This window comes from Cherax quadricarinatus, chromosome 3 (genome assembly GCF_038502225.1).
Source record: "Cherax quadricarinatus isolate ZL_2023a chromosome 3, ASM3850222v1, whole genome shotgun sequence".
In the NCBI taxonomy this organism is placed as follows: domain Eukaryota; kingdom Metazoa; phylum Arthropoda; class Malacostraca; order Decapoda; family Parastacidae; genus Cherax; species Cherax quadricarinatus.
The window spans coordinates 56,254,721-56,278,996 of NC_091294.1; the positions used below are offsets into that span (position 1 = coordinate 56,254,721).

Consider the following 24,276-nt stretch of genomic DNA (forward strand, 5'->3'; position numbering starts at 1 on the left):
TCCGTCTATCTCTGTGTCTCAGAGAGAGCCACAAGACTGCGTCATCACGTTTACTCACATCTTCAAGCAGAGTATAGCACTTTGTCTGTATTTTTTGGGTTATCCTAGGTAATTTATACTACGTATACTTGTATTTACGTGTACCTGTGAGACAGATAGACAAAGACAGATTGAAAGAGATAGACAGAGACAGATAGACAAAGCCAGAGACAGACACAGATAGACAGAGATAGATAGACAGAGATTGACAGACCCTAAACTAGGGGTTAACATCACTTTCCTCTTAAAAGAGAAATGTTAATATGACATTACATCAGTGAATCCTTGGTGTTTGCTGCAATGTTTGCTCTAACTGGTGCTCAGTTTAACTGGTGCTCCCTCAAGGTACTAAGTGGTCCCAGATTTTTTAATATTGCGCACACCGAGTGTTAAGACCAATTCTATGCTGACCAGGCATCTCAGGCCAATTGTGCCAAATTTGGAGGCAGGAAAAATAAAACATATACAGGTCTCCCTCAACATTCGCGAGGGTTAGGGGATCAAGAACCTCGTGAATGTTGAAAAACCGTGAATGTTTGGTGCCCCAATATATTGTAGGGAAATATAATACAATGCTGCTTCCTTAACTTGTCCAACCATGAACAATCATAAAATACATGAAAACGTCATAAATTGTACTAAATACATACGTTATGCCTTAATAACATGTATGTTATTAAATACCACTGCCTCCACCACTGCGAGTCCCTACTACCCTCCCTCTGACCCCCCACAACTGGCAGCCAGCCCTCCCACCACTGTGTGGTGAGTGTTTTGTTTGTTTATTATTTGCTATTAAACTACAGTATAAATAATATCAACCCATCCATGACTGCATATTAGAATGGCTATTCGGACAGGTATTGGAAGGTGACATCATGTGTTTACTCTTGAACACAGCAAAGAATCAAACATTTCTGCTACTGCTAATAATAATAATAATAATAATAATAATAATAATAATAATAATAATAATAATATAATAATAATAATAATAATAATAATAATAATAATAATAATAATAATAATAATAATAATAATATAATAATAATAATAATATTAATAATATAATAATAATAATAATAAATACAATAGAATTGAAGAAGGAAATTGTACAAAAATACGAGGGAGTGGTTGACACATCGTCAGTGTTGCTTTGTTTATGCTGGAGTGAACATTAGTCTCACTGCTCTTCCAAACATTTCACAATAATTCATTGTATTTGGTGCTTGTAGATTGAGTGTGACTGGAGTGGTTGAGGCAGTGGTAGAGGTAGTGATAGAGGCAGTTATAGAGGCAGTGGGTGAGGCAGTGGTAGAGGCACTGCCTCTATAACTGCCTCTATAACTGCCTCTACCACCTACCACTGCCTCTACCACCTACCACTGCCTCTACCACTGCCTCTATCACTGCCTCTACCACTGCCTTTACCACTGCCTCTACCACTGCCTCACCCTTGTGGCTTAGCGCTTCTTTTTGATTATAATAATACCACTGCCTCTATCACTGCCTCTACCACTGCCTCTATCACTGCCTCTATAACTGCCTCTACCACTGCCTCTATCACTGCCTCTACCACTGCCTCTATCACTGCCTCTATAACTGCCCCTACCACTGCCTCTATAACTGCCTCTACCACTGCCTCTACCACTGCCTCTATCACTGCCTCTACCACTGCCTCTATAACTGCCTCTACCACTGCCTCTATAACTGCCTCTACCACTGCCCCAACCACTCCAGTCACACTCAATCTACAAGCACCAAATACAATGAATTATTGTGAAATGTTTGGAAGAGCACGGAGACTAATGCTCACTCCAGCATAAACAAAGCCACACTGAGGCTGCGTCAACCACTTCCTCCACCACTGCTTCAACCCTCGTATTTTTGTACAATTTCCTTCTTCAATTCTATCATATTTATTATTATTATTATTACTATTATTTTTATTATATTATTTTTATTATTATATTATTATTATTATTACTATTATTAGCAGTAGCACAAATGTTTGATTCTTTGCTGTGTTCAAGAGTAAACACATGATGTCACCTTCCAATACCTGTCTGAATAGCCATTCTAATATGCAGTCATGGATGGGTTTACATTATTTATACTGTAGTTTAACAGCAAATAATGAACAAACAAAACACTCACCACACAGTGGTGGGAGGGCTGGCTGCCAGTTGTGGGGGGTCAGAGGGAGGGTAGTAGGGACTCCTGGCGGTAAACTTAAATATGATTTGGAGGCTGGGAATTTGGCGGTTGGGAATTCGCGAATGTGTGAAGCCCGCGAAAGTTGAAAACGCGAATGTTGAGGGAGACCTGTATATACGTTTGGGGCGCTACGCGAGTGAACGTATATATACGTTTGGACCGTTTAAGGGTTAAACACTTGCTGGGGTTGGAATTTTTCAGCTTCACCATGCCTTATCACACTGTGTATGCCACTACAATTCTTAGATCTCTCAAACCAGCCTTTGCTGGCCTTAAATTCACCAATATGAGCACTAGTTACAGGCATTTTTTCCTGTTCACCTTGGTGTTAGTCAACTGGTGTGGATCGCATCCTGGGGGACAAGATTAAGGACCCCAATGGAAATAAGTTAAACAGTCCTCAACGACGCACTGACTTTCTTGGGTTATCCTGGGTGGCTAACCCTCTGGGGTTAATTGTTTCTCGGTAATTGTTTCTCGTTAAGCCACACCAACAACAGTCTCTCCACATCTTCAAGTAGTACAGCTGACAAGTGGTGCAGCAGCAGCTGATGGTAGTGCAGCAACAGCTGACGGTGGTGCAGCAGCAGCTGACGGTAGTGCAGCAACAGCTGACGATGGTGCAGCAGCAGCTGACCGTGGTACAGCAGCAGCTGACAGTGGTACAGCAGCAGCAGCAGCTGACCATGGTACAGCAGAAGCTGACGGTGGTGCTGCAGCAGCTGACCGTGATACAGTAGCAGGTGACCGTGGTACAGCAGCAGCAGCAGCTGACGGTGGTGCAGCAGCAGCTGACCTTGGTATGATAGTATTTCAATAGTATTTCTCACCCTTTTTTACCACAGGGTTGGCACTAGAAGCTTTTTTTGGGCCCATGGGAGCTTATTTTGCAGTTACAAGCACTAAAAACAATGGAATAATACAAAATTTATCAAATGTATGTGTGCAACCATCCACCCTGGCTTGTAAACAATAGCACTAGCTGAGCTGAGGTGCTCTGGCCAGACGGACTGCGTTCGGGACAAATGATGTAAGTCGAGTTTTTCTTCATAGGTCAGGGAAATTTTTTTTACACTGAAACCTTTCGAAAGTCGATTTTATCATTAAATAAGGCCTTCGTAAGTCGAGGGTCTACTGTACAATATAATAGTAATAATAATAGTAATAATAGTAATAATAATAATAATAATAATAATAATAATAATAATAATAATAATAATAATAATAATAATAATACCAACCATAACAGCAAGGAGAAACTTCAAAAAGCTGCCAGTAGTTGGCGCCACCATAAGCAAAACATTGGTAACCACTACTAGTACACTTTTCACCTGTCTAGGCTTAAGTAGTCTATTAGTATTCGGTTAAGTCTGCCTGAAATACCTCAGCAGTATAGTGGCTTTCTTTGCTCCAATCATATTATGATATGTAAACACACACTGTAACCTTTGCAATTAAATAAATATTTATTGTATTTATTTATTTAACCCTTTGACTGTTTTCGACGTATAAATACGTCTTACGAGCCAATGTTTCTGACGTATATATACTCAATAATTCTAGCGGCTTCAAATCAAGCAGGAGAAAGCTGGTAGGCCCACATGTGAGAGAATGGGTCTGTGTGGTCAGTGTGCACCACATAAAAAAAATCCTGCAGCACACATTGCGTAATGATAAAGAAAAACTCTGATCGTTTTTTTGGAATAAATCGCCGACTTTGAGGAGTATTTTCGTATAGTATTTATCTTTGTATTCGCGTTTTCATGGTCTTAGGTGATAAAATGGAAAACATATTACAGAAATAGAGATGATTTTCATTACTTTGACAATGAAAATGACCTTGAAACCGAGCTCAAAGTAGCGAAAATGTTCGATTTTTACCAATGTTCAGGAGTAAATAAATCACACCACACGTCCAATACACGTTGACTGGGGAGTCTAATATTCTTTCACTAGTGCACTGATATTATTTATACCATTTTTACAGTAATGCAGTAGTCTGCAAAACAGTAAATTTTGTATTTTTTTGTATGAATAAAAAATCAAAATAGAAAGTAATAATAATATAAGAGGGGCCTAGAGATGTGACTAATGAACAGAGCATATGTTATTTTAGTACCACGAATGTCTACCTTGTTTATTTTGGACCCTATTTTGAAAATGGCATCTTTTTTAGTTTGTGTGAAATTGGCCAAATTGCCAATTTCTGACCACCATATTGGGTAGTCCAAATTAGTAAATGGGAGGTTTCTTGTACTCAGCTGATAGATAAAATGGAGTTCTAAAGAAATAGCTATGAGTTTGGTCAACTGGAACAATGGAATTGGCTGAAAATAGGGCTCAAAGTTGGCAAAATCGCAGATACGCATATGTCGCCGAGACCGCTAACTTCGCGGGAGCATAATTCCATGAGTTTTCGACCAAATTTCAAACTTTTGGTGTCATTACCATCGGGAAAAGATTCTCTATCATTTCATAAGAAAAATTAATTTTTTTTTTTTTTTTCAAAAAATTGAGCAACATAGAATGACAGTTTCAGAGAGGGGCCTGAAACAGTCAAAGGGTTAAGGAACCTCCCTTGAGGGAAAGGTTTGTATCCTGAAATTTCGTTCGTATCCCGAAGCAAAAAATCGACCGAACGACGGTTCATATCCTGAAAAATTCGCATGGTGGGGCGTTCGTAAGCCGAGGTTCCACTGTACAGTGGACCCTCGGTTAACGATATTAATCTGTTCCAGAGAGCTTGTCCTTAACCAATTTTATCGTTATCTGAATTAATTTTCCCCATAAGAAATAATGGAAATCCAATTAATCCGTTCCTTCCAGACACCCAAAAGTATTAAACAAAATAATTTTTTCTACATGAAATATACATTTCCTTACACAGAAAACAATGATACATGATGAATAAAACAATAATAACATCACGCTTACCTTTATTGAAGACATGGTGATGTATGGAAGATGGGAGGAGGGGAGAGGATGGAGAAGTTTACATTTGTTTGGAAGGGGAACCCCACTCCATAAAGACTTCAGGTACCAAGTCCTTATCCTGGGTTACTTCCCTCCTTTGTTTTTTAATGCCACTAGGACCAGCTTGAGAGCTACTGGACCCCTGTCGCTCAAAAAAGTTTTCCAGAGAGGTCTGTTTTTGGAGTATGTTAGGAATTGTGTTGGGAGACACAAGACAGTCCTTCAATATGACACCAATATCAGCTCTGCAGCTTATTTATCTAGCACAATTCATCTAATATGACATAATAAACAATATTAATAACACAGAAACATGACATATACTCTAGAATGAATAAAATACATCATTAAGTATGTCACGAGTGTTGCAGTATTGTTGTTGTTGGGTGTACAAGGGCCACTGAGAGCATAAGCCATACATAGTTGTGGTAGAGGCGGCAGCAGAGGTGGTAGAGACGGCGGTGTTGTCAGTCGCCCTACATAACTCCAACAACATTGGAGGAGTTAGGTTTGTGCTGTCCTTTTCCTATCGATTAATCACTTAACTTACTTGCTACAGTTAATGCTACACTTTATCGCTGGCTACCGCTATAGCCTTTATAGACTCCTGCTGCTTTAGTACCGTACATATCGCAGAATCACTGAAAAAGGCACATTCTCCCCTCTCTCTCAGCCCTTTACCTGTCTTTGGGCCCATGGTGGCTTATTTAGCAGTTACAAGCACTAAAACAATGGAATAATACCAAATGTATCTCATGTACGTGTGGAATCGTCCACACTGGCTTGTAAACAATGGAACATTGGTCATACTGGAGTGGTCGGGCAGCCCAGGCAATTCAGGCTGCGCGGACACATTGTGAACGAATGTCCTTAACTGAGTTCTTTATCGTTAGCCGAGCCAATATTTTGATTCAAAAACGTATTGGTATCCGATTTTATCTCTATCTGATGGCATCGTTAACTGAGGGTCCACTGTACTCTAGAATGAATAAAATATGTCATTATGTGACAGGTGGAGGCAGCCACAACCGCTCCAGCACTGTTGTGGTAATCACTGCCATCTAGTGACGACCTTTTGAAGCCGTCTATTATTATAATTATTATTACATAGTACATTTTTATTATACATGTACAGTGGTACCCTGAGTTTCATACAGCTCCCAACTCGAACAATTATGTAAGTGTATTATTGTAAGTGCTTTTGTAAGTGTGTTTTTGAGGGATTGAAACAGACCAATCTAATTTACATTATTCCTTATGGGAATAAATTCATTCAGTAATGGTACTCAAACAGCTTTCTGGAACGAATTATGGCCACAACTCAGGGTACACTGCATTATTATTATACGTATTATATTATTATATACAGTGGTCCCTCAATTATCGTCCTTAATCCGTTCCTGGAAGTGAGACTATTATCGGAATGGACGATTTTCGAATCAATTTTCCCCATAAGAAATAATGTAAATCCAATTAATTCGTTCCAGACACCCAGAAGTATTAACAACAATTTTTTTTTTTACCTAAAAGATAGATTTACATGCACAAAAGAATGAACATTCAACATGACAGTTACCTTTATTGAAGGCTGTTGTTGATGAATGGAAGACAGGGAGGAGGAGAGAGGGAAGAGAGGTTATTTGGAAGGGGAATCTCTCTCCATAAGGACTCTAGGGCACTAATAAAATGTATAAATGAACATTGGTAATAGGGGTAGTTGATGAGTGGAACGGTCTGCCTAGTAGGGTGATCGAAGCTAAAACAGTGAGTAGTTTCAAATTTAGGTTGGATAAATACACGAGTGAGAGGGGTTGAATTTGAGTCGGACTTGCACCTGAGGTTATTGCTTGGGTAGCATTTGTTCTGTTAGTGGGTTGGATTTGTGAAGGACCTGCCTAGTATGGGCCAGCAGGCCTGTTGCAGTGTTCCTACTTTCTTAAGTTCTTATGTTCTTATTTAACATCACACTTACCAGTAGGGTGATTGAGGCTAGGACCTTGGGTAGCTTTAAGAAGAAATTGGGCAAATATATGAGTGGGAGGAGCTGAGTTTGATTTGTGTCATTGGGTACGGGAGTAAATTCTTGGGTAGCTTTGGGTAGAGGTCATTTTGATAAGGACCTGCCTTGTATGGGCCAGTAGACCTGCAGTGTTCTTCCAGTGTTATGTTCTTAGTGGGAAGGATTGTAAAGGACCTGCCTAGTATGGGAAAACAGGCCTATTGCAGTGTTCCTCCTTTCTTATGTTCTTATTGAAGACTTGTTTGTGTGAGGGAGGGATGGCAAGTTTACTGTTGGAGAATATGACACTAATATCAACTCTACAGCTTATTTATCTATCACAATTCAACTAATATGACATAATAAACAATATTAATAACATAGAAACATGGAATATACTCTAGAATGAATAAAATAAGTCATTACGTATGTCACGAGAGGTGTTGTGTTGTGTTGTTGTTGGGTATATAAGGGCCACTGAGAGTAAGCCGTCCATAATGGTGGTGAAGCAGCAGCAGAGGCGGTGGTGTTTTCTGTAGCCCTATATAACTCCAACAACATTGGAGGAGTTGGTAGAATCGCTGAATCACTAAAGAACGAACCCTCTACCACCATCACTACTACCTTCTACCACCATCACTACCACCATCAACCACTATCACAACTGCTTCCACTCTACTACCACCACCTTTGTATTTTTCTACAAACTTTTTCATAAATTATATGTTTCTCACATTCTTTACCAAAGGGCTGGCACTAGAAGCTTTCTTTGGAACCATGGTAGCTTATTTAGCATTTGCAAGCACTAAAATCAATGGAATACACGTATTATGAAATATTTCATAGGAGCATGTAAGGGGACCATTGCTCACTGGTAAACAATGGCACACTGTCTGGGAAGGCAGGCCCAGGCGGCTCAGAGCGTGAGTACGCGTCCCGGACGAAGAACGATTAGTGAATTAACGGACCATTTGCGAGCCAATGTTTAAACAGAATAACGGGACTATGTATTTCCAAAATGGACGACTTATTATTATTATTATTATGATTATTATTACATAAATAATTTGTAATTTTTATTCACACAAAAAATAGAAGATTTACTGTTATGCAGACTACTGCTTTATTGCAATAATTGCATAAGTAATGTCAACCCATTCACGACTGCATATTGGAATGGACAGTGACATCATTTGTTTACTCTTGAACATCGCCAAAGAACTGAACAGTTCTGCTACTTTGAGCTGAATTTTAAGGTACTTTTCGTCGTAAAAGCAATGAAAATCATATCTGTTTCTGTAATTATCTTCCATTCTAGCAAATGAGACCAAAAAAAATGAGAATACAACCATAAAAACCATACAAAAATACCACTAAAGGGTGGCTAATTTCCTACCCAATTTCAACAGATTCATATACACGTACAGTACTATCACTATATTACTCCATGTATACTTAGCTTAGAATTAGGTCATATAATGCACTACTCAAAAACCCCTTTCACATGTCCCACTAAACATCTTATATGACTGAGGCATGACCAACCTTTTGCCCCTGAAAACCATGTGACGGTGGAGTATTTTCGTCCTCATCACGTCGGGACTTTAGGTCAATGACGGGTGGTAATTTGGTGCCAGCCACTCGTCGAGTCTGGTCACGCTTTGGCTATTTGGGCAAGATGAAATATCAGCAAAACAAAATTAAAAGCAATAAAAATAATGGATCTACAAATATGATTTCTATATATTTTGTAAAAGTGTACATCACAACTTTAGCATTTTACTCTAAAGTAAACGAAAAACCCTATCATAAAACTTTGAGTGATTCTGAATATAAAATCTGTGTAATTTCATACATACTGTTGTGATGGTAGCCTTTTTAAATGCAAGCTGATTATGCATAAGTTTGATGCCTGATGCCCATCCTGAAGCACCTGAAGCTTTGTCTGTGTCAATGTCATCATACAGCGACATGTCTCGACTGCAAAAGCAAGGCACAGCAGATGTATTTTCATATATTTCAATACATATTGAATAACTGATTGGGCACTAATCACTAAAACTTTATCTATCCTAATAATTTGTCTAAAAATATTCATTACTATTACATATGTCTCTACTTAGGTTGACCCCACATATTGTTCCTACAGAGCCAAGTCTTGTGGTGTGATTATTGGCTTTTTTGCTGTTGAGAGGTGAGAGCTGGGCCACATTCTGCTAAGTATTTTTCTTTCCTGAAACATACAAAAAAAGGCAATGCTTCAGCATAGAGTAAAGTGTTACCAATATTATTATGTGGGTTGCTACTGTCTCTTGCATCTCTCCTTTCCTTTTCTAAGCAGAATATATTTATTAATAAAGCTTGTCCTCACAGTATAACACTGTTACACTGTACTACAGTAAAAAGGGGAGACACTGCTTATAACCCTTTCACTGTCTCTCACACAGATCTATGTTATTGATGCCAGCATCACTTAAGTAGATTTATGCATAAATTCTAGCAGCCTCAAATTTGGTGGGAAAGACCTGCTAGGCCTAGCCATGACAGAACAGGTTTGAGCAGTCAATGTGTGCAGTATCCAAAAAATCAGGGCTGTCACAGTTCAGAGGCAAGGCTTTCACCCCCAGGTAAATTCAACATGTATTATTCCCCAGTGACAGCTCAAACAATAAGGGCATTAGATCCATGAATGAATGTGGGTTCAAATGCTTAATGACCGAAAGTGACACTTGGGATGTCGAGAATAGTGCCAAAAACCCCAATAATCCACAACCATCCACTTCTGGACTCAGTGCCTCCAAAACATACCCACGCCATAAGCAAAAGCTAATATTCTCCAGTGGTTTGGGCACAGATGTGAGTAGTAATGATAACAATAATGTGGACTTTGATTTCCTAGCACTCAGTGATCAGTCTAGTGATACTGATGACAATTATTCATCCATGAAGTGTCAATATATGTGGCAAATATGACATCCAGTTGTGTCCCTATGGCTATTCCCAAGGGACTCGGCACATCACAGTTCCAACACCGGCGATAGATAGTGATAGTGAAGAAGGATGCTTCCATTGGCATGGGTAGTGGGCCATGGGCCATGCCAGCAACACATGCAGCAGTGGTTGATGGGACAAAGGCAGGTGGCACCAGTACCAGCCCTGACAGGGAGTTATGCCCCATACTCCACACCTCAATGACCCTAAGCTGTGTCCACAATCCACACAACCACCACTATTACCACCACCACAAATATCCAGCAACCACCAGACCACATCTGCAATTGGCAGGAAGTACATTTGCTGCCCAATCCTCATCAATTTGATTACAAAGAGGAATGCAGCCTCAGGAACAATGCCACTGAACTTGAATTCTTTGAACTCTATTTCACTGAACCCCTCATGCAAATGATAATCAGGAAAACCAAACAGATATTACAATCATACAATGGGAAACATATTGGTTTCACCACTATCACAGCTGCACAAGTGAAAAGACAACTGAGGCTGAGATGTATCTCTTCTTTGCCACAATCATGCTTATACCATATGTGTATCAGCACAATATTGCATCATACTGGTCAACTGACCAGTATGATGAGATGTGATAGTAATAACATCTTATACAAAATTAGGAGTATTTTTATGTATCTCAAACAGATGTTCAGTGAATATTTTTATCCTTTCCAGAACCCTGTCATCGACGAGGCTTTGATCCTGTCATTCGAGCAGTATAGACCAAGCAAATGGAATGCTTTGGTATCAACCTGTTCATGTTGTGTGATTATGGAAGTCATCTGGTACTGGATCTCACTATCAACACAGGAAGCAAAACACTGAAAGATACTAAGAAGTCATTGAGAATCTCTGGTGATGTAGTGAGAAAAATGATTCAACCATCTCTCAGTAAGGGCCATACATTATACACTGATAACTGGTACACAAGCCCCTTACTCAGTAATTTCCTGTGGGTGAACATGAAAGATGTGTGGTACAGTGTGTGGAACATGAAAACATATACTCAAGATCAATGCAGACACTGGTACTGATGAGGTGCAGATGTTTCATGTCAAAGACATCATGCCATATGGCATTTTTGATAAGGATCCACCAGCACGAAATGAAACACAGGAAAAGTAAGTAAAGACACCGGTGAACTTATTGAGACCACCTGCTGTCAAGGATTACACCACCAATGTGTGTTTGGCGGACAAATGTGACATGCAAACTGAGTTTGTTGATTGTCCAAAAGAGTTATAAGTGATACATGAAACTTTTCTTTCATTCTCTTGACACTGCAGTGAGTGCATACAATATATACCAGATCAGGACTGGCAACAAACTGCCATATGCTCACTTCAGTTTGTCATCAGACAAATAATACAGAAATACCAGGTCACAACACCTGCACAACATGTGCCATCGTATTGATCACCAAGTGCCTTCTTGTTTGAAGTATGGTGATCACTTTCTAATAACACTTTCTGCTAATGACAAGATAAAATGGGCTCAGATGTTATGTATATGCACACACAATAGGATACCCAGTAAAGTGCAGGGACATGCATTTTGTGTAGGGAGTATACAACTCCACTGAGTATGAAGCCATATTTCAGGGGCTTCCACAGATTGCAACAGTTCTAGGAACATAACCAGTGCCTGTATATATGTGTACATGTACATATGTATATTTATGGTGTTGTGCATCACTGTTTTGTAAACAATATACTGATGACACTGTTAGTGCAGGTACTGTGTTGTAAATAATGGCTAGCCATGCATACACTGTGCACAATTTGGGTGTCATAAGACACAATAATTATTGAAAAATTAAAAAATTGGAAACCTTCCCCCCCAAAATGTAAAACATAAAAAATAAGGAACAGGTGATAATTTCCAATGTTTCCATCATTGAGTCAACAACCTTCAACTTAATGCCTTCATATCTCAGTAAGTACTGATGGGAAAAATCCTAAGTAGGTCTCATTACAACCACAAAAATAAGCTCTTTTTTTTTTTTAGTACATTTTTCTAAAATCATGACATTGTTTGGACTTTTATATTTGGGGGTAGAGACAGTGAAAGGGTTAATATGTACAAATAAGACCTGTGTCTTCTAGCACCCAGAAGATAACTTGCAGTTAGCAATAGCACATAGTACTGAGACATACTAGAAGGAATAAACCGGTCTGGAAACAAGTATAATAATGCATTCCATAAATAAGAGAAAGTGATAATATGAACATACTGAATTCAGAAAAGATTAATCAACAGAACTCAATATTCTATTGCTATCAAAATATACAAGTCTCTGAAGGTCTACATTAATTTATTTTATCAAACTCTTCAACTCCATAAATGCAGCATGCATAATTTTCTTTAAATAAAAGATACTACACAAATACAATAGAGTAAATCAAGCATTAATGTAAACAACATTCATCTACAGATCTTACCTGCTCTTCACCAGTCAAAGGTTATATTCAATAGCATAAAGCATTACACAGAACATACCCTACACATTATCACTGCTGTAAATGTAACCTAGTATAACTCAATGAACAAAAACACTCATGTTTGCTTACTTAACACAATCATATTTAAAATAATCTAGTTTACAATAAAAAAGTTTGTCAAACAATTATACATATTAAACTTGACATACAGGTTACTCTATGGAAAATTATGTGATTAGTTTTAATTTTGTTTTACAGCTATGCTTTCCATGGTTTATAGGTTGACACAACACTGCTGTATATCCCAATTTGGTCATAGCATACTTTACCTGAAGGTTACCCAAAACGATTTTGGGGTCACCGACCCATCAGCCTAGTACCAGACCAGGGTGGTTGGTGCAAGCTACAGGCAGTCTGATCAGCATGGATGATTGGGAACTGCTCAAAGAACTTACCAAATTCCCTCTTGAAGACAGCTAAGGATCTGTTCATAAATCCCCATATGTATGAAGGGAGGGTCTTAAAATCTTTGTCCCTAGCCCATTTACATTTACTGACTGATCGCTGAATGCACATTAATCACACCAAAGCTTTTCACTAGAGGTGCAATATTTTGTAGTCTGCCAATCCTCTTCCTCTTTGCTCTAAATTATTATATGAAACATAGTTTACCCTTGAGAAATGTGTAGGTTATGTTCCTGAAAATTGGCACTATATTCAAATTAGTGTTAACCAAAGTGAAGAATATATGGGTAAAATAGGATTATATACCTCTGAAATAATACAAAAAATCAAACATATTTCTTGAGAAAAGTCTAAAAAGTTTAAGCAAAACACTTTTCCTTACCTTAAATTCTTTCTGATGATGATTAATGATATGCATATGTACGTATGTACGTACATATACTCACCTAACTGTACTCACCTAATTGTGGTTGTAGGGGTCGAGACTCAGCTCCTGGCCCCGCCTCTTCACTGACCGCTGCTAGGTCCTCCCTCTCCCTGCTCCATGAGCATTATCATACCTCATCTTAAAACCATGTATAGTTCCTGCCTCCACTATATCACTTGCCAGACTATTCCACTTCCTAACTACAATATGACTGAAGAAATACTTCCTAACATCCCTGTGACTCATCCGAGTCTTCAAATTCCAATTGTGACCCCTTGTTTCTGCGTCCCATCTCTGGAGCATCCTGTCTCTGTCCACGTTGTCTATTCCATGCAGTATTTTGTATGTCATTATCATGTCTCCCCTGACCCTCCTGTCCTCCAGTGTCGTCAGACCGATTTCCCTTAACCTTTCCTCATAGGACATTCCCCTTAGCTCTGGAACTAGCCTTGTTGCAAATCTTTGCACTTTCTCTAATTTCTTGATGTGTTTGACCAGGTGTGGGTTCCAAACTGGTGCTGTGTACTCCAGTATGGGCCTGACGTACACAGTGTATAAAGTCTTGAACGATTCCTTACAGAGGTACCGGAACGCTATTCTCAGGTTTGCCAGGCGCCCATATGCCACAGCAGTTATCTGGTTAATGTGTGCTTCTGGCGATGTACTCGGTATTATACTCACTCCTAGGTCTTTCTCCTTGAGTGAGGTTTGCAGCCTTTGGCCTCCTAGCCTATACTCTGTCTACGGTCTTCTTTGCCCTCCTCCGATCTTCATGACTTTGCATTTGGCGGGGTTAAATTCTAGGAGCCAGTTTCTGGACCACGCATCCAGCCTGTCCAGGTCTCTTTGTAGACCTGTCTGGTCCACGTCTGATTTAATTCTCCTCATTAACTTCACATCATCTGCAAACTGGGACACTTCTGAGTCTATCCCTTCCATCATGTCATTCACATATACCAAGAATAGCACTGGTCCCAGGACTGACCCCTGTGGGACCCCGCTCGTCACCGGCGCTCACTGTGATACCTCATCATGAACCATGACTCACTGTTGCCTCCCTGTTAGGTATTCTCTGATCCATTGCAGAGCCCGTCCTGTTATACGTGCCTGTTCCTCTAGCTTCTGTATTAATCTCTTGTAAGGAACTGTGTCAAAGGCCTTCTTGCAGTCCAAGAAAATGCAATCAACCCACCCCTCCCTCTCATTTCTTACTTCAGTTACCTTGTCATAAAACTCTAGTAGGTTTGTGACGCAGGATTTGCCTTCCATGAATCCGTGCTGGCTTTCGTTTATAATCTCGTTCTGCTCCAGGTGCTCCACCACTCTCCTCCTGATAATCTTTTCCAAGACTTTGCATACTATACACGTCAGTGACACTGGTCTATAATTTAGTGCTTCATTTCTGTCTCCTTTCTTAAAGATGGGGACTACATTTGCCTTCTTCCATACGTCAGGTAGTTGCCCAGTTTCAAGGGAAGTGTTGAAGATTTAGGTTAGTGGCACACATAGTGTCTCTGCTCCCTCTCTAAGGACCCACGGAGAGATGTTGTCCGGTCCCACCATCTTTGAGGTATCAAGGTCACTTAGGAGCTTCTCCACCTCCTCAGTTGTGTGTAATTCATCCAACACTTGTTAATATATCCCTTGTTGATGTACTCCATTGTTTTGTCTTCCCAATGTCCCTTCAGCCTCCACTGTAAATGCTTCCTGAAATCTCATGTTGAGCTCCTCACATACTTCCTGGTCATTTCTTGTGAGCTCCCCACCTTCTTTCCTCAGCCTGATTACCTGGTCCTTGACTGTTGTCTTCCTCCTGATGAGGCTGTAGAGGAGTTTCGGGTCAGACTTGACTTTCGATGCCATGTCATTTTCATACTGCCACTGTGCCTCCCTCCTTATCTGTGCATACTCGTTTCTGGCTCATCGACTAATCTCTTCATTTTCCCGAGTCCTTTGCCTTCTGTACTTTTTCCATTCTCTAGAGCACTTAGTTTTTGCCTCCTGACACCTTCGGGTAAACCAAGGGCTCATTCAATCCTTCCCATTATTTCTGTTACCATTGGAAACAAACCTTTCCTCTGCCTCCTTGCATTTTGTTGTTACAAAGTCCATCATTTTGTTTACTGATTTTCCTACCAACTCTTGTTCCCACTGAACGTCCTGCAGGAAGGTCCTCATTCCTGTGTAGTCCCCCCTTTTATAGTTTAGCTTTTCCCTTTCTACTCCTGTTACCCTCTCCAATTTTAGCTCCACGATGTATTCAAAGCTTATAACCACGTGGTCACTAGCTCCAAGGGACCTTCCGTATGTGATGTGCTCAATGTCTGTGCTACTCAGGGTGAATACAAGGTCCAGTCTTGCTGGTTCATCCTCCCCTCTCTCTCTGGTAGTGTCGCTAACATGTTGGTGCATGAGATTTGCCAGCACCACTTCCAATTTTGGGACCCCCATGTGGCTCCAGGTTTTCCCAATCAATCTCCCTGTGATTGAAGTTGCCCATGACCAGTAACTTTGCTCTACTCGAGTGAGCCCTTCTTGCCACCTCAGCTAGTGTGTCCACCAATGTTCTGTTGCACTCATCATATTCCTCTCTTGGCCTCCTGCAGTTCTGTGGTGGGTTATACATCACTGCAATGACTACCTTGTGTTCCCCTGACTGAACTGTACCTACTATGTAACCCCTTTCTCCAATTTCATCCATTCCTTCCATTTCTTGATAACCCCACTGGTTTTTAATTAGTAGTGCAACCCCTCCTTCCCCTCTGCTCCTCCTACCCTTCCTCAGGATCTGATATCCGGGTGGGAATATTGACTTTTTTGGGTTATCCACGGTTCTCTACACATATGCCGCTATGTATGATAATTCTATGTAACTGTATTTGTGTATACCTGAATAAACTTACTTACTTACTTAATCTGTTATTATCCCAGTGAGTTTTGTTTCTATAACCACTACGACGTCTGAGGACATCTCTTTGATTCTTTCATGCCACTCCTCACATTTATTCATTATTCCATCCACGTTCGTGTACCAAACCTTCAATTTCTTTTCAATAACTGTGGTCTGGGGAGAGAGGTGGGCTAGGGAGAGCAGGTGCCCTGGCAGGGGCCTATAGGGGGTTCCTGTGGGGGTGGGGGTGAGGGGGATGGGGGAGGGGGCCTATGGGGGGTTACAGTGGGGCCCCATAAATAAATGCTCAAAGATCAATAAATTCTCATATCTAATCTAATGCAAATATTGAATAACTTATATTTCAAAAATGTATAATGCAGTTGTATAATTAGAGAAACCTTATCACACTATGTTTTTATAGCATTACCTAATAGAACAATCCATTCTCTTGAATGCACTGTAACTCGTCTAATGACCACATGAACTGTTACTGCACTACAGATCATTGACTTGATTTGATTAGATCTGATTAATAAATTGTATGACTACATATAGTAAATTGATCATTTTATATTATTCGCTGTAATGTCACAAAATTGTAAAACTATAATGCTTCAAAATTGAAATGTTCAAATTTCATTGCTTAAAATGCAGTAGGGTCCCACTTATATGGCAGGTTAGGTTCCAGGCTGTCGCCGGAAAGCAGACATCACCGGAAGGCAGAACGCCATTTTTTTCAATTTATAAATGCATATAAAAGCCAGACAAGTTTACACTAAATTATATTAAGTTAGTAATAGAACTAGGCATCAAAAACACACAAAGTAAAATACATTCAAAGTACATTCATTACTTATCTTAAATTATTTGTAATCTTAATGTAGGGAGAGAGGTGAGTAGTACTTATTTGAAGGAAGTCAGGTGCAGGTATCCCAGGTGTAGGTAGCCCTGGCTCCCCGTCTCATACTTAATATACGATATTTAGAACATCCCAGTGTTAAAATACACATACAGTACACTCGTTATTTACCTTAAAATATGTGTAGTCTTAATATAGGAAGAGACGTGAGTAGTATTTATTCGTAAGAAGTCAGTGTAGGTAGCCGCTAGGTGTAGCCCGCCTGGGCTACACCAACTGGCTACCTACACTGTGACCCAGAGCCATATTATTAGCATCAACATACCTTGTTCACTGAATTTATCATTTCTAACAACTACCTTTAGATGCCATCATAAACAAAGGGAGAAGTAATGAATAATTCATGCCAAAAATTGTAAACAAAAGTGGAGTGGGGGAGTGGCTGGGCCAAACGCAGATTCATACACGTTTTCTCTGATGGCTGAGCAGAGAAAACGTAATGCTGTCCCTCCAACCAGCTACCACACACATAAACAAGTATTATTATCAGAGCACATATAAAATATGCAATAAATACAAGACAACAAGTTTTCACTAACTTATATCAAGTTAGCAATAGAAATGGGCATTAAAAACACAATAAAAGGTAAGATACACACAGAGTACACTTATTACTTGCCTTAAAATATTAATATTAATGTGTGAGAGGTGAGTGGCAGGGTGTTTATTGAATAAAATCAGAATGGCACACCATCATCCTCTAACTTGGCACTTGGGTTTAGGCATTGCTGTCTTGGTTTAAAGTTGCTGCTTACCATAACCCCCAAGTCCTTTTCGCAATCTGTATGGCTAAGTTCTACATTATTTAACTTAGTGTTCCTCCTTTCTTATGTTCTTATGTTCTTATGAGTGGGATGGGTTGGATTTGAGTGGGACTTGCACATCAGAGCTTATTTCTTGGGTAGCATTGAAAATTGGGTTGGTCAAATGTTTGTTAGTGGGATGAATTGTAAAGGACCTGCCTAGTATGGGCCAACAGGCCTGCTGCAGTGTTCCTCCTTTCTTATGTTCTTATGTTCTTATGTTCTTAAAGCAAGAGGCTCACGACTCCTCTTTTTATCACAGCTAAGCTTAGATGCCATCGTCAATGAGAGCCAACTAGTTAACGAAAGAGTAAACGAGAGGGAGAACGAGATACAGAGTTCAGACAATGTAAGAATACAAACTGAACAAGTAGTGAGTGATCACTTGGTCAGGCGAAATAAATGCGTATTAATACGTGTCTACTTTCTTTGTATCACAGCTAAGCTTAGATGCCATCGTCAATGAGAGCCAACTACAGTGGACCCCCGCATAACGATGGCATCACATAGCGATTTTTCCGCATACCGATTACTTTTATCTCAAAATTTTTGCCGCGCATACCGATTAAAAACCCGCTTACCGATTTTCGTCCGAGACGCGTCCAATGTGCCCTCAGCCAGCCTCACATGTGCCGGCCGTCCCATTGTTTACCAGCCAGCCTCCGCGGTAACATCCAAGCATACACTCGGAATATTTCGTATTATTACAGTGTTTTCGGTGCTGTTTCTGGAAAATAAGTGACCATGGGCCCCAAGAAAGCTTCTAGTGCCAACCCTGTGGTAAAAAGGGTGAGAATTAGTATGGAAATTAAGAAAGATTTTGAAGGGTTTGGGGCTAACCCTGAGAAGCCTATGCCAGTTGTGGAATCCATTGTGCCTACTTCAAAGATTAAGGAAATGTGTGCACAGTGGGTTGAACTGCAAACCTTTATAGATGAAAATCACCCTGACACAGCTGTTGCAAGCCGTGCTGGTGACTATTTCAATGACAATGTTGTGGCCCATTTTAGACAAATCGTAAAGGAACGGGAGGTACAGAGCTCTATGGACAGATTTGTTGTGCGACAGAGGTCCAGTGACTCTCAAGCTGGTCCTAGTGGCATTAAAAGAAGAAGGGAAGTAACCCCGGAAAAGGACTTGCTACCTCAAGTCGTAATGGAAGGGGATTCCCCTTCTAAACAGTAAGAAGATAATGCTCTCCCCTCCTCCCATCCCATCAATCATCACCAGATCTTCAATAAAAGTAAGTGTCATTTAATTGTGCATGCCTTTTTCAGTTTGTGTGTATTAAAATTAACATTTCATGTGGTAAAAAAAAATTTTTTTCATACTTTTGGGCGTCTTGCACGGATTAATTTGATTTCCATTATTTCTTATGGGGAAAATTCATTCGCATAACGATTATTTCGCATAACGATGAGCCCTCTTGCACGGATTAAAATCGTTAACCGGGGGTCCACTGTAGTTAACGAAAGAGTAAACGAGAGGGAGAACGAGATACAGAGTTCAGACAATGTAAGAATACAAACTGAACAAGTAGTGAGTGATCACTTGGTCAGGCGAAATAAATGCGTATTAATATGTGTCTACTTTTATTTCATTCACGTACGTTTGTAAGGGTTTGTAAAACATTTACCACAATATTTTTTTATTATAATACTGTAATAGTTACCTCACAATACAAATACTCTTATATTGTGTACAAGTTGTACAAGTTAGTACAGAATAAACAAACAGCAACACACCATTTTTAGAGTGAATAAAGCTATTATTATTATTATTATTTTTATTAATACAGGTCCTCTATCACAAATCCAGCATCATTGGGACCTGTAGTGTGCCGGATTACTGAATTTGCTGGATTACAGAGTGTTTAGGTTAGAATACACTTAATAAAATTAACCAACTTGACTTACACAAAGTTCATTGAACATAGGCAAAAATCGAACATTTCCACTACTTTTAGCTCAATTTCAAGGTACTTTTTGTCATGAAAGCAATAAAAATCATGTCTATTTCTGTAATATATCTTCCATTCTATCAAATGAGTCCAAAAAAATGAGAATACAACCATAAAAAACATACGAAAATACACTGCATAGAGGCGGCTAATGGCTGAGAAGTGAACTCCCTTATTTATCGTCAGTCTTTTTTATTTTTGTTGTACATTAAGAAGCATCTTTCCATCATACATTGCCCAAGTTTTAATGTGATAGCCCAACAAACGACCGAGAAAAAAAAATATTTACCAAAAATCATATATGGCAATCTCAAGCCAGGTACTGGAAATAAGTCACTTTGTCTGGCTTTTCTGGGTTATCCTAGGTTCTCTATACATACACTGCTATGTATGATAATCTATATAACTGTATTTGTGTATACCTGAATAAACTTATTTACTTCTAGTCTGTCAACTGAGTACAAGAAACCGCCCATTTACTTATTTCAACTACCCAATAAAGTGGTCACAAATTGGCAATTTGGCCAATTTCACACAAATTTCAACAGATGCCAATTTCAAAATAGGGTCCAGAATAAACAATGTAGACATTCCTGGCACTAAAATAACATTTTCTCTGTTCATTAGTCATGGCTCCAGGCCCCTCTTATATTACTCTTGCTTACCATTTGGAATTTTTATTCACAAAAAAATAGATTTACTGTTATGCAGACTGCTGCATTATTGTAACAATTGTATAAATAATGTCAACCCATTCTTGACGCTGTATTGGAATTTCGACTGGCAGGCGGACAGCTATTGGACGGTGACGTCATTTGTTTACTCTTGAGCTTCGCTAAAGAATAGAACATTTTCGCTACTGTGAGTGCAATTTCGTCACGAGAGCAATCAAAATCATATCTATTTCTGTAATATATCTTTCATTCTATCAAATGAGACTGAAAAAATGAGAATATAACCATAAAAAACATACAAAAATATACTGCTAAGAGGCTGCTAATGGCTGAGAAGTGAACTCCGCTATTTATGGTCTGATTTCTTTCATTTTTGGTGTACGTTAAGAAGTATCTTTCCATCATACACTGCCCAAGTTTGAATAAGAAAACCCAACAAACAACTGAGAAAATAATTATATTTATTTATTATCACACTGGCCGATTCCCACCAAGGCAGGGTGGCCCGAAAAAGAAAAACTTTCACCATCATTCACTCCATCACTGTCTTGCCAGAAGGGTGCTTTACACTACAGTTTTTAAACTGCAACATTAACATCCCTCCTTCAGAGTGCAGGCACTGTACTTCCCATCTCCAGGACTCAAGTCCGGCCTGCCGGTTTCCCTGAATCCCTTCATAAATGTTACTTTGCTCACACTCCAACAGCACGTCAAGTATTAAAAACCATTTGTCTCCATTCACTCCTATCAAACACGCTCACGCATGCCTGCTGGAAGTCCAAGCCCCTCGCACACAAAACCTCCTTTACCCCCTCCCTCCAACCTTTCCTAGGCCGACCCCTACCCCGCCTTCCTTCCACTACAGACTGATACACTCTTGAAGTCATTCTGTTTCGCTCCATTCTCTCTACATGTCCGAACCACCTCAACAACCCTTCCTCAGCCCTCTGGACAACAGTTTTGGTAAGAGAAAATAATAATGTAATAATATTATTATTAATAATAATAATTTTATTTACTACACGTACATGTACAAGGTATACAGGCCTAGCTGACATCAGTGACATAATACTATATAGAAAGCCACTTGTTATGCAGAGTATTTAAAAGAAAATTAGGTCAGTGTCCCAGGATAACACCCACACTAGTCCGCTAACACCCAGGTACCCATTTACTGATGGTTGAACATAGACAACAGGTGTAAAGAAACATGCCTAATGTTTTTACCCTGGCTGGAAATTGAATATTTACCAAAAATCATATATGGCTAACCCAAGCCAGGTACTAAAAATAAGCCACATTGACTTTTTTGGGTTATCCTAGGTTCTCTACACATATGCTGCTATGTGTGATCTATATAGAGAAAATAACTTTTTTGTTTCAGGTTTATGGTGCAGTACGAGTGTATATCACAATTAGCCCCGTGCTACACTCCGTTTTCTCTAATATAAGCCCCCAAGACAGGGATAGGAAAATGGTACTTGTATCTCGTATCATCTTCATACCTCCGTCGAACTGCTCGGTATTATGCTAAATATTATTCATTCTGGAGTATTTAACATGTTTTATGTTATTTATATTGTTTATTATGTCATATTAGATCAATTGTGATAGGCAAATAAGCTGTACTGTTGATATTAGCATAATAATAAAGCATATTCTCCTGCTTCATGAGACTGAGCTCATGGCAACCGACAGTGGCTTCAAAACCACCTTATCTTTAACCCTTTGAGGGTTTTCGTCGTACTAGTACGTCTTACGCGTAGGGGTTTTTGACGTACTAGTACTCATAAATTCTAGCGACCTCAAATCTAGTGGGAGAAAGCTGGTAGGCCTTCATATGAAAGAATGGGTCTATGTGGTCAGTGTGCACAGTCTAAAAAAAATCCTGCAGCACACAGTGCATAATGAGAAAAAAAAAACTTTTTCCATTTTTTTTAATAAATCAGCGACTTTGCACTGTATTTTCGTATGGTATTTATTGTTGTATTCTAGTTTTCTTGGTCTCATTTTATAGAATGGAAGACATATTACTGAAATTGAGATGATTTTGACTGGTTTTACAATGAAAGGTGCCTTGAAATTGAGCTCAAAGTAGCAGAAATGTTCGATTTTTACCAAACTTCAAAAGTAAACAAATCGTGCCAAGCGTGCAATACACGTCAACTGGTGAGTCTAATATTCTTTCACAAGTGCACCAATAATATTTATACCATTTTTTACACTAATGCAGTAGTCTGCATAACAGTAAATCTTATATTTTTTGTGAGAATAAAAATTCAAAGTGGAAAGCAAAAGAATATAAGAGGGGCCTTGAGACGTGACTAATGACTAGAGGAAATGTCATTTTAGTGCCAGGAATGTCTTTCTTGTTTATTCTGGACCCTATTCCGAAATTGGCATCTTTTGAAATTTGTGTGAAATTGGCAAAATTGCTAAATTCTGACCACTGTACTGGATAGTTGAATTTATAAATGGGTGGTTTCTTGCACCCATTCGATAGAAAAAATGGAGTTCTAGCGAAATATTCATGTTTTTTGTCGACTAGTACAGTGAAATTGGCCGAAAATGGGGCTCAAAGTGGGCAAAATCGCCGATCCGTAAACATCGCCGAGACCGCTAACTTTGCGAGAGCATAATTCCTTAAGTTTTCTATCAAATTTCAAACTTTTGGTGTCATTATGATCGGGAAAAGATTCTCTATCTTTTCATAAGAGAAAATAATTTTTTTTTTTTTTTAAATTTGGCCGACCCTGAGAACGAGTTTCGGAGAGGGCCTGTCGACCCTCAAAGGGTTAATGGATAATGTACTGTGTAGGTGCTTTACATAATGAGAAGCATTTCTTTTATTCATTGAAACCATGGCTAGGGCTAAAAGCAAGCAGGTTAAAACAATAAATGGAGAAAAAGAAATTGGAATGACTTATGCAGCAAGCAGCGCCACCAAACAGTAGCAGCAGGTTGGTGTGGCGACCCTGGAAATTTGAAATTATGCTAGCCAAAATTAGTGCCGAATAACCAAAGGAACCGAATAACTGATTGCCGGATTTGTGATGGCGGACCTGTATTATTATTATTATTATTATTATTATTATTATTAATCACAATAAAAAGCACTAAACCCACAAGGGTCGTGAATTGCTATATATATAGTGAAGGCATACGAAAAGAATATTTTTCTACAGTTATCCCCCAGTTTGACTAGAGAAAACGTATTTCTTCCGACACTACCAACACAGCCGCTTTGTAAACATATCTCACATTTACATCAATTTTTATTCTGTGAGTGTATGTATCATGCTTATATGCTATGTAACAAGTTTCATATATAATTTTGAGGAAAATATCATAGATGGATTAATGAAAATGCCTATATTAATGTAAAATAAGACATTTAGTGTGCCCAAGAGTGATTATTATTACGTAGTATTGGCGTCATGAGTAGAGAGACTCTCAG

General features: G+C 39.2%; 1 protein-coding gene across 11 annotated transcripts in view; it reads right to left on the reverse strand.

The window, feature by feature from the left end:
- Nucleotides 1–24,276, reverse strand: part of Spf45 (splicing factor 45) — a 234,094-nt gene that overhangs the window by 180,980 nt on the left and 28,838 nt on the right. For 5 of the 11 annotated variants that reach the window (XR_011392857.1, XM_070091882.1, XM_070091877.1 and 2 more), the window contains exons 2-4: nucleotides 9,376–9,461; nucleotides 9,088–9,208; nucleotides 8,774–8,893 (exon numbers count right to left, since the gene is read on the reverse strand). Coding sequence is in view for 10 of the 11 variants with exons in the window: in XM_070091882.1 (XP_069947983.1) it covers nucleotides 8,774–8,893; nucleotides 9,088–9,208; nucleotides 9,376–9,461 (327 nt within the window). In the remaining variant the exon portion in view is untranslated. Of the gene's footprint in view, nucleotides 1–8,773; nucleotides 8,894–9,087; nucleotides 9,209–9,335; nucleotides 9,462–24,276 lie in introns of those variants that run through there. The other 6 variants (XM_070091924.1, XM_070091909.1, XM_070091912.1 and 3 more) reach the window with 4 other exon arrangements.